General features: G+C 37.5%; 1 protein-coding gene across 2 annotated transcripts; it reads left to right on the top strand.

Annotated features, from left to right (window-relative positions):
- The first annotated feature begins 1,737 nt into the window (after positions 1–1,737).
- LOC306902501 (uncharacterized protein) lies at positions 1,738–15,564 on the top strand. Of its 2 annotated transcripts, XR_013787459.1 has the most exons (7): positions 1,754–1,833; positions 7,781–7,910; positions 9,153–9,452; positions 11,209–11,532; positions 13,723–13,845; positions 14,481–14,766; positions 15,349–15,564. XR_013787459.1 is itself a non-coding variant. In XM_079471113.1 (6 exons), exons 2-6 carry the CDS (start codon positions 7,835–7,837, stop codon positions 14,537–14,539), a joined length of 882 nt encoding a protein of 293 aa, XP_079327239.1. In that variant the 5' UTR covers positions 1,738–1,833; positions 7,781–7,834; the 3' UTR covers positions 14,540–15,564. The 2 variants fall into 2 exon arrangements, 1 of the variants encoding a protein (XP_079327239.1); XM_079471113.1 differs by having other exon boundaries at positions 1,738–1,833; positions 14,481–15,564.
- Positions 15,565–15,736: the final 172 nt, after the last annotated feature.

Raw genomic sequence — 15,736 nt, 5'->3', positions numbered from 1 at the left:
TGTCCAATATTATAGAAACAATGTTCAGTTGACCGGTCAAGCACGTGTTAAGTAAAGATGACAGTATACTACACTTTTAGTATAAATAACACCGTTAACTTATGTTAATGTACTTACTTGCATTCTTTATGTACTGTGAAAGAGGATGGGTTTATTGAACAACATCATGTTGTTTTTTGCGAAGCAAACCGACCTTAACCTAATCCAAACAAGTGGGAAGCTGTGTGAATCCTAACTGATCCTGAATTCTTATTTTCTGTTATTTTCATGAGAATTGACTTCTAAACACTTTCTTCAGGTGTGTTTGGTGATGAAGTGAAGTCAGTGTCAGTGATGGAGGGAGATTCTGTTACTCTTCACACTCATACTGACATACAGAGAGATGATCTGATACTGTGGAAGTTTGGCTCTCAAGAGCCTCTCATAGCAAAAATCGACATTGAAGCCAATAGTGTGTCAGTATATGATGATGTTCATGATGGGATGTTCAGAGACAGACTGCAGGTGGATGATCAGACTGAATCTCTCACCATCACAAACATCACAACTCAACACTCTGGACTTTATCACGTCACCATCTTCAGCAAACAGAAGACCTCGTACACATTTAACGTTACTGTCTATGGTGAGATATTTCCTATGACATATTTGAGAATATATTGTTGTCCTAATATAATACTTTATTATTAATTGATCTAATACAAGCAATGTAAAATCTACATGTTTAAGATACAATATATCTTCATTTAATGCAGCTTTGAGTGCAGTTATTATAGTTTTAAGCTATAAACCGTGCAATGTTAGTTCTGTTTTTCATTATTTTTTAAAGACACTGCTTCATATCTACCACTCTACCAAATCTAAATGAATATTTGGAAGTGATTTTATGTTTCTTTTCAAATGTTATTTTCAGCTCGTCCGTCCGTTCCTGTCGTCACTAGTTGCTGTGCACAAAACTCCTCTTCAGTGTCAAGATGTGTGTTGTTGTGTTCAGTGATGAATGTGTCACATGATGTGAGTCTCTCCTGGTACAAAGGAAAGAGTTTATTGTCCAGCATCAGTGTGTCTGATCTCAACATCTCTCTTCATCTCTATGTGGAGTGTCCTGAGGTTTTTTACAGCTGTGTGTTGAACAATCTGATCACAAACCAGACTCAAATCTCAAGATCAAATCTCAACATCACCGACATCTGTCGGCCGTGTTCAGGTGAGTCACACTTGATGTGTTTATTTACTGAGCTCTGGTTTAGTGAAAGTATGTACATTTTGCTTAAGGACGCTCCGTTTACAAGTACGAGCCAATCACTGTTACGTTCATGTAAAATGTGTTAGACAGAATCAAGTCTAAAGTATATTTACACCAGTAAAAGTGTGAACAGTGTCTTTTTTAAAACATACTGATGTGTTTTTTGTTATTTTATTCCCTCAGATTGTGGAAGCTGTTGTTCTGGTCCTGTAAGTGTGATCCAGTTGGTCTTGTCTGCTGTGGTGTGCGCGGCTACTGTTGCTGTTCTGGTGTATGAAGTCAGATCGAGCTGAAATCAGACTTCATAATCAGATCATCATTGATGTTAATGTGCATTAGAGAATTCCCCTTTTTTTAAAGATTAAACATTTTGTGATTTTTAAGGTCCTACTTTGGATTATGATGGTAGTAATATGTCTAGTCCCCTCTTTTCTGTCAGCATACTCTGATCTGATTGGTCAGATTGTCTAGTCTGCTGTGATTGGTCTACCGCGTACAGCGTCAGAATTCGCATTCTCTAACAGTACGTACTGAGTTCCTAGCAAGGCAAGGCAGTTTGTTCCTGTTGCTGCGGTCATTTATTACAAGTGAGTTTGCGCAATGTTGAGATCAGTATTATGTATGCTATTGCTGTTTTTGGATGTTTACATTGTTTGTATTGTTCCGCTTTAGCGGTTAATTGCCGCTATGTTTCTATGCTAGCGCTACATGTAGCCGTCGCAAACGGGTTTACACGTAATTACTTGTATGTATTACATAAATATTATTATATAGTGTTAATTGTATTAGCTTTCAGAAGGAGAGGTATTTCGGTTATACATTTGTACTAAGCATATTTGCATTACGAGCCCAATTGGTGTTATGCTAACAATGTCAGTTATGTACGGAGCCCGTTACCTGTCACACGAAAGTTTTTATATATATCGTGGCCACGAATTATTATTCGTGTGAACGTTTTGCTTATTCGTTCCCTCGATTAACGTAAATCGTGCTCACGTTTTATTCATTTGTTCCCACAATTTAATGAAACCATCGGTATTTTACTAATTTAGACGTTGCTACTGTTATGGACAGAGAAACGTTAATTGATATACATTTTGAGCTGGGATTGAGTTATAAAGACATTCTCCGAAGCCTTGCATTGCAAGGAATCGTTTTATGAGAGAGGCATGTTTTAAAGCCTCCTCAGAGACGGACTCTTATGTTGAAATCGTTGCTATGGTAACAGTTCAGCTCTTTCCGGTAGTCGATGTTGCTGTAGAGGAGCTATCCTACTCCGGCAGTCGGCTGGGGCAGAAGTTCATAGTTCATATTTAAGTTTATATTTTCATTATCTGATCGTATTGGCACAAGTGTCCTCAAGGTACTAGTCATTGAAGAAAGAAACTAAACGGATATCTCTGCCTGTGAGGATACTGTTTGATGTTGATACTTGAATATACTATATAAAATATAGTCTCTTCGTTATATGTGCTCTGACCGGCACCCAGGGGCGTTTACTCAATTTCATGATACCAAAACCTAACCTACAACAAGGCACCTGCATCGCATATTGAGGGCAAGGGGCAATACCAGCTCAAAATATAAATCAATTAACATTTCTCTGTCCATAACAGTAGCAACGTCTAAATTAGTAAAATACAGATGGTTTCATTAAATTGTGGGAACAAATGAATAAAACGTGGGCACGATTTACGTTTAATCGAGGGAACGAATGAATAAAACGTGGGCATGATTTACGTTTAATCGAGGGAACAAATGAATAAAACGTGGGCGCGATTTACCTAAATCGAGGTAACGAATAAGCAAAACGTTCACACGAATAAATAATTTGTGGGAACGAATTCTTAATTCGTGGCCACGATATATATATATATATATATATAAAATTTCGTGTGACAGGTTACGGGCTCTGTAGTTATGGTTATTGTTGATAATTTGCAGATTGTGATTATTTATCTTGTTCCTTTGTAGACCACACACACACGTTCAATCATATTGGAGACTATCATACATTGGATTGTTAATAAAAGCCTCAAAGACTTTCTTCCTTCACTCTTGATTCTCTGACCGGAATCTGGTTCATACATGGCCGCCTCAACCAGTTAAATTCTTAGTGTAGCATAGTTTGCTACATAACAGGCATCATGGGATAGAGAAGTGTCCCTAAAACTCACGCCCTTAAAAGAGAAACACGCAAACTAGAGCGCAAATGGATAAAATCGCAATTAGAAGTCTTTAAAATGGCGTGGAAAGAGAGTGCAAATTGTTATAAAAAGGCACTAAAAGCAGCAAAGGCTGAGCACCTTCGTAACCTCATAGAAACCAACAAAAACAATCCAAGGTTTCTATTTAGCACAGTCGCTAAATTAACAAATAAACAGACTCCACCTGACCTGGCTATTCCGCCGCACCTCGGTAGCAATAAATTCATGATATTTTTTACAGAGAAAATAGAAAGCATTCGCGACAAATAGTAAAAACTCAACCTCCAAGTCTGTCCAATGAATTAGTACCAACCATCGCTCCAAAAGAAAGGCTACAGCGTTTTTCACCTATAAAACAGGAAGATTTAATTCAACTTATAGCAACATCTAAACCTACAACTTGCTTACTAGACCCCATACCAACTAAATTGTTTAAAGAGCTACTACCCATTGCAATTGAGCCCATTTATAACATTATCAACTCGTCAATTAATCTAGGCCATGTCCCAGGACCCTTTAAGATGGCCGTCATTAAGCTTCTTAATCAAGAAACCAAACTTGGATCCAAATGAACTAGGAAACTATAGACCGATTTCAAATCTCCCATACCTGTCTAAAATACTAGAAAAAGTAGTGTGCACTCAGTTGTGCTCCTTCTTACAAAATAACGACATACACGAAAAATTTCAGTCAGGCTTTAGATCGTATCATAGCACTGAAACTGCGCTCTTAAAAATTACAGACGACCTGCTTATAGCATCAGATAAAGGTAACATCTCACTCCTGGTCCTGCTTGACCTTAGTGCTGCGTTCGATACCGTAGACCATAACATACTTCTAGATCGCTTACACAATTATACCGGTATTGAGGGACAGGCACTAAAATGGTTTAGATCTTACCTGTCAGACAGACATCAGTTTGTCAATTTCAATGGGGAATCATCCAATCTAACGCAAGTAAGTTATGGATTACCTCAGGGATCGGTTCTGGGACCCGTGCTGTTCTCCATATACATGCTTCCCCTTGGAAACATTATTAAAAAACATGGAATTAGCTTCCATTGCTATGCAGATGATACTCAGCTATATATCTCATCAAGACCAGATGATTCCTCCCAGCTATCCAAATTGGCAGAGTGCATTGAAGATATAAAACATTGGATGACCTGTAATTTCCTTCTTTTAAATTCTAATAAAACAGAAATATTACTTATCGGACCAAAGACACGCAAACCAAATATTTCTGATTATAAACTGCAAGTTGAAGGATGTGCTGTTACTCCAACAAATACAGTAAAAGATCTAGGCGTTATATTAGACAGCAACCTGTCATTTCGAAATAACATCTCAAATGTCACAAAAACAGCCTTTTTCCACCTAAGAAATGTTGCCAAGTTACGAAATATTCTGTGTGTTGCTGACGCAGAGAAGCTTATTCATGCATTTATGACCTCAAGACTTGACTACTGTAATGTGCTACTTAGTGTTTGTCCTTCATCATCAATAAACAAACTACAGTTAGTTCAGAAAATACCATCACACAACCCCAATGTTATCAACCCTTCACTGGCTACACATTAAGTATCGTATTGACTTTAAAGTTCTTTTAATCACTTATAAAGCCTTAAAGGGTTTAGTCCCTACCTACCTAACAGAGCTTCTATCACACTTCAACCCATCACGCTCTCTAAGATCTCAAAACTCTTTTGATAATACCTAGAATAACTAAATCCACCAAAGGGGGTCGAGCTTTCTCATACGTAGCACCTAAACTCTGGAATAACCTTCCTGATATTATTCCAGGATCAGACACACTCGCCCAATTTAAATCTAGATTAAAGACACATGTTTTCAGCCAAGCATTCACTTAATGCAACATATAAATAAACCACCTGGAGACTCCTGACATTAGATATTATTTACTAGGTGTTTATATAACTAGTTAGACTATTCATGTACTGTGGTTTACCTTTTTTGTGTTTTCTTATTTTCCCCTGTAAAGCTGCTTTGGAACAATGCAAATTGTGAAAAGCACTATATAAATACAATTGAATTGAATGGAAGTGTCCATCCGACCCACGTGAATCTCGGCGGACCATCAGGGTGTTTCTCGCCTACTGTTCATGACTTGTACTCATTTTCGCCTACTATATAGTATGGAAGTAGGCCATTTCGGACGCAGCATAAGTGACGCAAATCTTGAACTGAAATAAGAACGACAGACGACTCCTGTTCAGTCAGCTGCGGTGCTCAAATTGAGGGTCTTGGTGGGATCGAGGACCACCATGATAAGTAAAATACAAACTTAGGGGGAACCCCTGGATATCGTTTAGTAAAGGCAATTATGAACAAATCTATTTAGATTGACTCAGGTAGGATAAAGTATATTTCATGAATTATTTGACAATAATTTATTTATCTTACTTTTAAGTCTATTTTAATACTTCATCAAAAAATGTCAACTTCCTCTAAAGACAAGCACCTTACATCAACTGCTTTTATCCATTTGTATAAAATAATTATGATTGTATATGTACATAGGTAAATCTTGCTCCAAAAATCCGAAGTATAACTCCATGAGACTATGAGGGCCATTTCCTTGTCCTCTTCATCCACTGCCAATGCTCTGCAAAAGGGGCACTTGTTAAAGGCTGCAAAAGTTTATACACCGTTACAGCTGAGGTGTTTTCTCTCTTAGAATTGTCGTGTCTGTACAATGGCTGAAATGAAAAATACATAACACCAATACTCACTGGCTAAACTGACAAGGTAACAGTTAAGTGCCTTAAAGCAACGTATTAAAAACACACAAACCATAAATAAATTGGGTAATTTTAGAGATTTACTTCTGTAATTCGACTTTATGAAAAATACGAATTTAACGTATCATATCTTAAGTTAAGACCTAAGATAAGAGACTTTCTGTAATGAGTGGTTGCGGGCCTGCAGCTCGATAGTAGTGTTAACGCGACAGTTTCACAGGTTTTGTATTTTTTTTATTTTATTTTTTTATTATTGCTTAAAACAATATACAGATAATAACAGTCCACAACAGAACTAAAACAGATAAAAAGAAACAAAAAATCACAAAGGGGAATCATGTAACTTAAAGATATTGATAAATTATGAGAATTACATGACACTGAAAAGGGAAAAGAATTACAAACTGATAATGTTTTTAAGGCCTTTTTGTTCTCAGACAACTTAATTGAAAAGAGGGATTTTTCAAGTTCTTTCAAAAATATGAAAAAAAGAGGTTTCACATTTAAATATTTAGATTTATGAATATGAAACTTTGCTAGTAACAAGTTTAGATTAATTACATAAAAATTACCTTTTTTAGATTGATTATAATCTGCAAAGCCCAGGACCACATCCTTCCAATACAACACACATTCATTATAGATTTCAGACCTAATAAAACGTAAAACATCTTGCCAAAACATTTAGGTAAATGGACAATACCAAAAAAAGATGAACTACAGTTTCATCAGAGTTGTCACAGAAAGATCAACTGGAGGAAATATCCTTTTTTACCATATTGAGGTAGGGACTTGCAGGGTAGAATTTATGAATTATTTTAAAATAAATTTCTTTTACTTTATTGGTTAAAAAAAATATGTGGAAGCATCCAAACTTTTTTCCAACGCATATTTCCAACTGCATTATTCCAGTAAACAGTCACAGACGGTAAAGTTACAATGTTTTGCTGAAAAAGTGAACGGACTGATCTATTGTTTTTACAGGGACAAGCAAAGCACAATTTGCCATGACTAGAGATAGAGATTGAGTTCCTCTCAATAAAGCAAGAGCACCTGACGGGATTGAACCCATAACTATTGAAAATTCTTTGGGAGAAACAGGAAATTGAAAGTTTCACAGGTCTTGTCCCTGTTTGCCTTCCATACAGTAGGTCTTATGACGTATTGTGGGCGACCGCCAGTAGCTCCGTCTTTAAGATGAGAGTCAAATAACCTGCACGTTTCGTTATAATATTCTGTTAAACTTAACCTCACTTTCAGCATCTTTACTTGTCTTTTTTTGGAGTCGTTTAGATCTTCATCGGTATATCAGTATATTTGTGTCGGTTTCAGAGGTTTGGGTAGTTTATTCTGGGTGCGTCGTAAATAACCCTCGTTTTTTTTACTAATTTCATTAGTTTTGAAATTTTACACAATCAAAATTATTCTGATATTATTTATCGTAATTTTATATGTTCTTAAAAGTAATTATGTCTATTTTATTTAGACTTATCTTTTTGTTATAGAGACCTTTATTCTGGAAAAAACAGCGGCTTATGTCAATATTGTTCATTCATCTGTTCTAGCTCTTACGGTGCTGTGACGGCGAGGTGAAGTTAACAAGGACAAATATCAGTGCAATGGCTTCATTCTTCATCATTTCGACATGGATCATGAAAACTAGTTTGCTCGGTAGTGTCTTTTTGAGCATTATTGGTAAGTTAATTTAGCAACTCTTGTCCCCACCACTTCTCGAAAGGTATTGGTTAATAAAACAACTTCTACACATCATTTTTTATAATGTAGTTTAAGCATTTAACAAACTTTGTGCACATGATGAAAGACAGCGTGTCTGTCATGTCATGAACGAGTCAAACAGATCATCAGTATGCTGTTATGCTGTATTGCCATGGATCGTCATCTTGTTATGCTCTATTGCAATAGATTTGCATAATTTTTGCACATTCTTCTTATGTTGCATGTTCTCAGTGGTACGTGTGATTAAACATTCATGAAAAGATTCATGCCATAATTAACATTGTATTTCAGGCAAAACTACTTGACTTAAGCAAATAAAAACACATTTCTGCACCAGTTTAATACGTGTAAATTAAGACATGATGGAAAACATGTTTATCTTTCATTTCCGATGTGTATATCGTAATGTCCTGTCTTTAAACACACATTTGACAATAATGTAAACTCCTCTTCTTCCATACATTCACGTTGAATATTCTTAAATAAGGAAAACTATTCAGTGTGGAAATCTGTCGTCATCCAAAATCCCGTTTGCGGCACAGCAAAGTGTTGTTAATCATCTCTTAAAGAGAAAATGTAAGATTTAGTCCTTCACTTCACTTATATTTGAAGTGTTCTTGTGAGTAATGCTCAGAAGCTTGATAAACATGGGCATGGGGTTATAATTTTCTTCAGGATTACTATGAACTTCAAGGCAGGCGTGTTGGATCTAAACTCTGCTGGACACAATCCCTCCAGGAACTTTGAGTTTGAGCAATAGGTGAAAATCGCAAGGACGTACATCATCTGAGGGTTTAAAATGATCATTTACATATTGTCATTTAGCAGACGCTTTTATCTAAAGCGACTTTCCAATGAGGTAAACAACGGAAGCAGTTGGCACAACATAAGGACAACATAAAGCATAAGAGATATATAGCCTACCACAGTAGACAAAGCTAGAAGTCAGAACTAATGAGGAACAGATCCAGAGAAGGTGCGGGAGAATAATTCTTTCTGGGATGGCACTACAATACGTCGTTCATTTGGAGAGTGTCGGGATCATTTAAATACGATGCTGTGTTTTGGAAATAATACAATGATATAATACATAAAGTAGTAAAACAATACAAACGGCAAAATAAGTTTCAATAAATTCAGTTTTATCTGTTTACTGTTTAAGTATGTTTGATCTCTCATATTTGATTCTGTGTTCTTCAGGTGTGTTTGGTGTGAGAGTGTCAGTTAATGATGGAGGTTCTGTTACTCTACACACTCATCTTACATCTGAACTACAGACTGATGATGTGATAGTGTGGAGGTTTAATGGCGATCGCATAGCTAAAATCAACAAAGAGATCAACAGTGATCCAGTTTATGACCCTGATAAGAGATTTACTGACAGACTGAAGATGAATCCAGAGACTCTTGATCTCACCATCACAGACTTCACATCTGAACACACTGGAGAATATCAACTAGAGATCAATGGAGTGATCAGACCAAAGTCATTCAGTGTCAGTGAGTATCACTTTCTTTTACTTGAATAAATACTTTATTTACATAATTATCTAGCACCCAAAATCAGATCTCCAGTGTAAAATAGAGCTTTAAAACATTTACATTACATTTACATTTAGTCATTTAGCAGACGCTTTTATCCAAAGCGACTTACAGATGAGGAAACATTGGAAGCAATTATAACAACATAGGCAACGAAAATACATAAGTGCATCAAACTAGTCCATTAAAGCCTAGCACAGTATGAAAGCTAAGAATAGTGAGTTTTTTTTTTTTTATATATAAAGAAGGAAAGGGAAGAGAATTAGGAAAAACTCAATCAGCGACATGTTGACGGAAGAGATGCGTTTTTAGGCGTTTTTTAAAGATGGCAACCGAGTCTGCTGATCTTGTAGCAGCTGGTAGATCATTCCACCAATATGGAACAGATCCAGAGAAGGTACGGGATAGTGACTTTTTTCCTTTTTGGGATGGTACCACTAGTCGTTGTTCCTTTGCAGACCGCAGAGATCTGGCAGGAACATAGATCTGCATTAGCGAGTGGAGATACGATGGTGCAGATCCGGTGTTGGTCTTGTAGGCCAGGAGCAAAGCCTTGAACTTTATGTGGGCGGCAACAGGGAGCCAGTGTAACCTGATGAAGAGCGGAGTTACATGCGCTCTCTTTGGTTCATTGAAGACCACTCTTGCCGCCGCATTCTGGATCATCTGGAGAGGTTTGATTGTGCAAGCAGGAAGTCCAGCCAGAAGCGCATTGCAGTAATCCAGTTTGGACAGGACAAGAGCCTGGACTAGGACTTGCGTAGAGTGCTCCGATAGGAAAGGTCTAATTTTCCTTAAAAGACAACGTTCTGTGTAGATTCGCTCATATGATCAGCTCTGTGATACTGTTTCTCTGGACAACTGATCCACAGACTCTTGAGCGGCTGATGCAACTTAATTCGCTCTTTGACTTTTGTCTGGTCTGTTATAAGGCATGTACAAAAATCACATACTTGTGCACCATTTACGCCATTTGGTAATACAAATAGTGCAAGTTGTGTGTTCGCATTGAACGTTCCCAACAAAGACGTGCACTTTAAATCTAGATGACGCTCTTATTCAACTGGCAATATGTGGAATGCTGGATGAGCTCTTTCAAGTCTGGACATGAACTTGTTTCAGGGGTGTCTCTGGTTGCTATAATATGAAATGTGAGCGGACGTAATGTGTTTTATTTGATTTTGCAAATAGTCCCCGGGAGTCACTTATACTCAAAGATCATTTAATAGCTTTCCTCTAACCAAGCATTGAAATGTCCACTTTAAGAGCGGCTCCGGAGTAGAAGTTCATGGATTTATCTCTATATAAAGTGAGATGCAGACATAGAAAACTTAATAACTTATTCATATTCATATTTGATTTGAATTTCAGTACTATTTTCGGATTTTGTGACCGTCCACGTTATACAGTTTTAATGTCTAGATTCTGTGTGTGTTTTGCACATTTCAGAAATCATAGGGCCTCAAAAATAATGTTTTGATTTCCTCAAAATATGTGGAATCACAGTCTGAAGCTAAAGAAATCAAACTCTTTGCCCGTCAAACAGCACAGACTTTTCCAGATTTCACATATTTGAGCAAAAGTCATGTTGTGTGCTCCAGCTTTAAGTCTGTTTCTTTTGTGAATTAAGTCAACTATTTCTGCACAACTCCATTACTAAAAGAATGGACAGTGACAGCCCTAATCTTTATGACGCTTTCTGTTTGTTCTGCAGGTTTGTCTCCTCAAGTGAAGATAGTGAAAGAGAGAGATTCTGTCTCTCTACACATTGATGTTACTGATGAACAGAGAAATGACAAGATACACTGGAAGATCAGACACAACAACTCTCCTGTAGCTGAAGTCATTACAGTGAATGGAAAGATCTCAACATCTTTTATTGATGAGAGATTCAGAGGCAGACTGATGCTGGATGATCAGACTGGAGATCTCATCATCACAGACATGAAGAATGAAGACTCTGGACAGTATGAAGCAGATGTCACCATCGGCAGCAACACACACACTGTACACAAGACATTCAGCTTCACTGGCCCAGGTGAGCAGATCTCTTCAGTATAATAAACATCTTTTCATCATAGTTTCATCTAAAACCATTATGTCAAAAGCATCATGTCCAATAAATCTGTCAAAGTAATATTAACTGTGAAGTTAGTCAGTATTTGTTTTACTGGCTCATCATCATCTCAGTGCTGTTTCACACAAATACATCAAGTTTGTTTATGAACTGCTTCACATTAAAAGCTCTTTACAGTCCCTGTTTCAGAAAGGAGGTTTAGTGAAAACTACGTTAAGTCTGAAATAAGGGAAACTCTGGGTTTTTCGTATGTCAAACCTGAGAAAGCGGGGTAACTCAAGCCCATTTCTGAACGAGAGGTCACTTATACTCAGTAGGTCTGTCATGATTATTAAATAATCGTCTCATTGCGATTGTTTGACCTCATGGTGATGGTTTCGGATCATTGCAATTATTGCTCATCTCCATAGAAGACACAAGGGGGAGCTGCAGTGCCAGCATATAGCATATTTTAGTATATATTGTAACCTCAGTACGATAATACCCTTAAAATGTACCAATAATAACTTAAAAAACTTTAAAGCATATACCATAAAAAACCTGTGGTTCATAATCATAGAAGTGAAGTGTAATTTTAGTCTTGCAAGTGAGAAAAACAGACAAGAATCTTTTCTATGACTGATAGCATTTTAATGGTGATTCAATTCACTCCATTCACAAACTGGTTTTACACGTATTTGAAGGCTGTATTTTTATAGTAAATACATGATGACCCCATTTTTTAAGAGAAAGTATAACAGTCCGATATTCAGAACAATATGGCCGTTTCAAAGCTGAATAAAAAATGTATGAGAACTAAGTGTCAGAGCTTTAAAACAGCGGTCGCAATGATTTATTAGACAATTAATCGTCAGCAAACTTTCATCATCGTGACGGCCCTGATACTCCGAGTCAGTAACCATAGTAACTCTGTGAACCTAACCTGGTCAGGAGTTTCTTTCAATCTCCTCCTTCTTTTAAAGCACTAGCGGTGTACCACATTTATTAACACATTCATTCATGGCAAACATTTTGATCGCTCAGAGACCATCATAGTGACTAAAATATCCTATGTGCTTTTATAGAGGATTTCTGAAAAGATGAAACATTTCTATCTCGACGCGGCTAGAAAAATGTGCACGCCGCCCAGCATGCCCCCTACTGCAAGACTCCAATTTGGACGTGCCTGCTTAAACTACACATTTAAGATACTGACTTATGAAAATGTGAATTGCCCCTTATTTTGAGCACTAGAGGACCAATTGGGAGTAAGGAAATAAACCGTTGGTGCGTGTTGTGGCCAACTTAATCAAACCTCAGGAGTGACGACGTTAGCTAACAGCAATGTGAGAGACTGACAGAATGACTTCAGGTTAATCCACCATTGTTGATGTTTGAACACAGAGAAAGATATTTGAAAGAATGCTTATAACCAAACAGATCTCGACCCCCATTGACTCCCATTGTAGAAATAACATCTTAGTCAAAACTGTTTGCTGTCTTTCATTCTTCAAAATGTCTTTTGTGTTAAGAAAGATGAGTGTCGTTTTTCCTATTTTGGGAGTCAATGGGGGGCGACATCTTTCTCTGTGTTCATCAGAACAAAGACATTCATACAGATTTGAAACAACTCTGTGAGTAAAGGATGTTTTTTGGGTGAACTATCCCTTTAATAAACTCATGCTTTAAGAGTCAAAAATTATTCGTAATCTACATTTTATAGTTTCATTTATTCTTACGCATTCACTCGGGCAGAAATTGACTCCATGCTGCCTGTCTTGACCTTGCGGTGGCAACTGTTGCTTTTCTTTCTCAAATAATGTGCTTGTGTTTGCCATGAGCTTTTACGATTATCTCTAGTTCCTGGGGCATGAAATATGAAATAAACCAGCGTTCGGGTGCCATGGTAAATCGATGAATCGGAGCTCTATTGATTACGGCTTTTTGTTGTTGTGAGGAACGTGTGTACAAACCTGCTCGGAGCTAATGAAACTAACCCAGAATAGCAGTAATGAAACCTTAAACTCAAGAGTTTCCTATTTTGAGGTTTGTTATCCCAACAGTCAGATCTTTTTGATTTTGTTGAACCTCCTTTCTGGAATACACCCCGGGTCTACGATTAGACCGAGTGATTCAGTTGAACTAAAGATGTGTCTCTCTCTGGCGTTACAGCTGGAGGTCTGTCTTCAGGTGTTATACCAGTAATATGTGTTGGTGGTCTGCTGGTTATTGCTGCTGCTGCTGCTGGTGTGTTGTACCGTCGCCACAGATCGTCTAGATCAGGAACACAAGATGGTAAGAATCATGTAGAGCTGACACAGAAGCAGGATAATCATCATCTTTATTCTACAAAATTAGTGATTGAATATCAAAAGGTGTACATCATTCTACTTTAAACCCGCAAACAACCTCGCCAACAGTTTAAAAAGATCCCGACTGTCCATGTTCTTGAAACGTAACGGGACCTGGCAACAGTGCGCACAGCGTCTAACATCTCACTTAGAACTTCCCTGGATGAATAAGTCAATATAATTATTATTTTCACATTTGCAAAGAAAACGAATAACGCAGCGTTTTTAAATCTGATTGAGAACATACTCTGATTCAAGCGTTTACATGCTTAATCTTTTCCTCCTGAGCGATTGCTTTCGGTCAACACCACCCCTTTAAATCCGATTGAACTTTCAATCATATCGACCTCAATCAGATTGATTAAAGTGTTTACATGAAGGCTTTTCAGTCCGTTTGAGCCATCAATCCAATTGCATTATGTGGTTGCATGTTAACCTGGCTATTGAATACAGAACATCCTGCATTTACATTTATGCCTTTTGCAGATATATTACTCTACCAATTGAGCTGCAGAAGTATTTTTGGAAATGTTGGTCACTTTATTGATTTCATTATTTGATCTTTTTTGTGTCTTACAGGTATAAACAGGGGGAATGAGTTAGAGGAACAAGCGATGAATGAGATAACTTCAGTCTGACGCTTTGTTGCTGTTCAGATGCTTTTTGCAAGCTCACCATCAATCTGCAACAGCGGCCGGGATCACACCAGAACTAGCACTTTAAAAGTACGCAAACTGAAAGCATTAACAGCGGAGGTGGAGAAATAGAAGCTCTATTTAAAAGTGCCAGTACATTTATATTTGAGTTCCTTGAATACTTTTACTGCCTTACACTACGCATTCTCTTTGAAGGATGCATAACCACAGTAGCATTACATAGTAGGGATGCACCGATACCAGTACTCGGGTCTCGGTCCGATACTGTGCTCTCGTACTCGTAAAACTACCCCGATACATCCGCACCCGATACCACCTTATGGCAACACATCTTCTGATGCGGAGTCGCGCGGAAAGTCATAAAATTGTCCCTGCATACCACCAAGCGAAGAGGTCACGTGCTTGACGTCATTTTTGCGGCGTGTACCTTTGTTTACCTGTCGAAAGTCGGAGGAGGCGGCATGTCAGCCGTTTGGAGATATTTTAAGATAAACAGACTTTAGACTATGCTTTGCTAAATTGTCAAGAGGAGGGGTGAGAAATAGCTCCTTTAACACAAGCAATTTGATTAAAGAGGCTCAACATTAAGTCCTTCAGACACGTGAAGGACAGATTTAAAATAAGTAAATGTTGTAAATATAATTTATTCTGAAGAAATATTCTCTCCAGTGTTCAATCAGCTTTGACATGTATAAATCTGCATATTTTATGATATTTTTTTACCTTTTATAAAGGTGTTTTCCCCCTAATCTTATTAAATATTGGCTTTGCTTCAGCTTTCTGAAAAAAAGTGGTATCGGTGCATCCCTATTACATAGCATGACAAGAACATAGGAAAATTTACTACTGTGAAGAACTTAAATAGGAACTCAGGTCATGTTCTTAGAGAAATGCTGTCTGACAAATGCATTTTTGCCTTGGGAAGATCCTTGTGCTGTAAAACTGAAGGTTCATAATATTTATGAAAAGGTGACATTATGATCTATTATTACACAAGTCTTAATATCAATCCAAGGGGTCCACAGACTGTGTCTCTGAGGCTTTTGCACAGAATACAGTACAGGTCTTTTATTACATACACAGTTTTTCTCTAAGTGCAAATGAGCTGCTAGTCTCCGCTCGCTTTCCAACAGAACACTCAGGGCTCTGAACCTGTGATGAAGGGTCACAAAAGCACTG

Source organism: Barbatula barbatula (assembly GCF_947034865.1).
Source record: "Barbatula barbatula genome assembly, chromosome: 13".
Lineage (NCBI taxonomy): Eukaryota > Metazoa > Chordata > Actinopteri > Cypriniformes > Nemacheilidae > Barbatula > Barbatula barbatula.
This window is presented reverse-complemented; position numbering and strand designations above follow the sequence as displayed.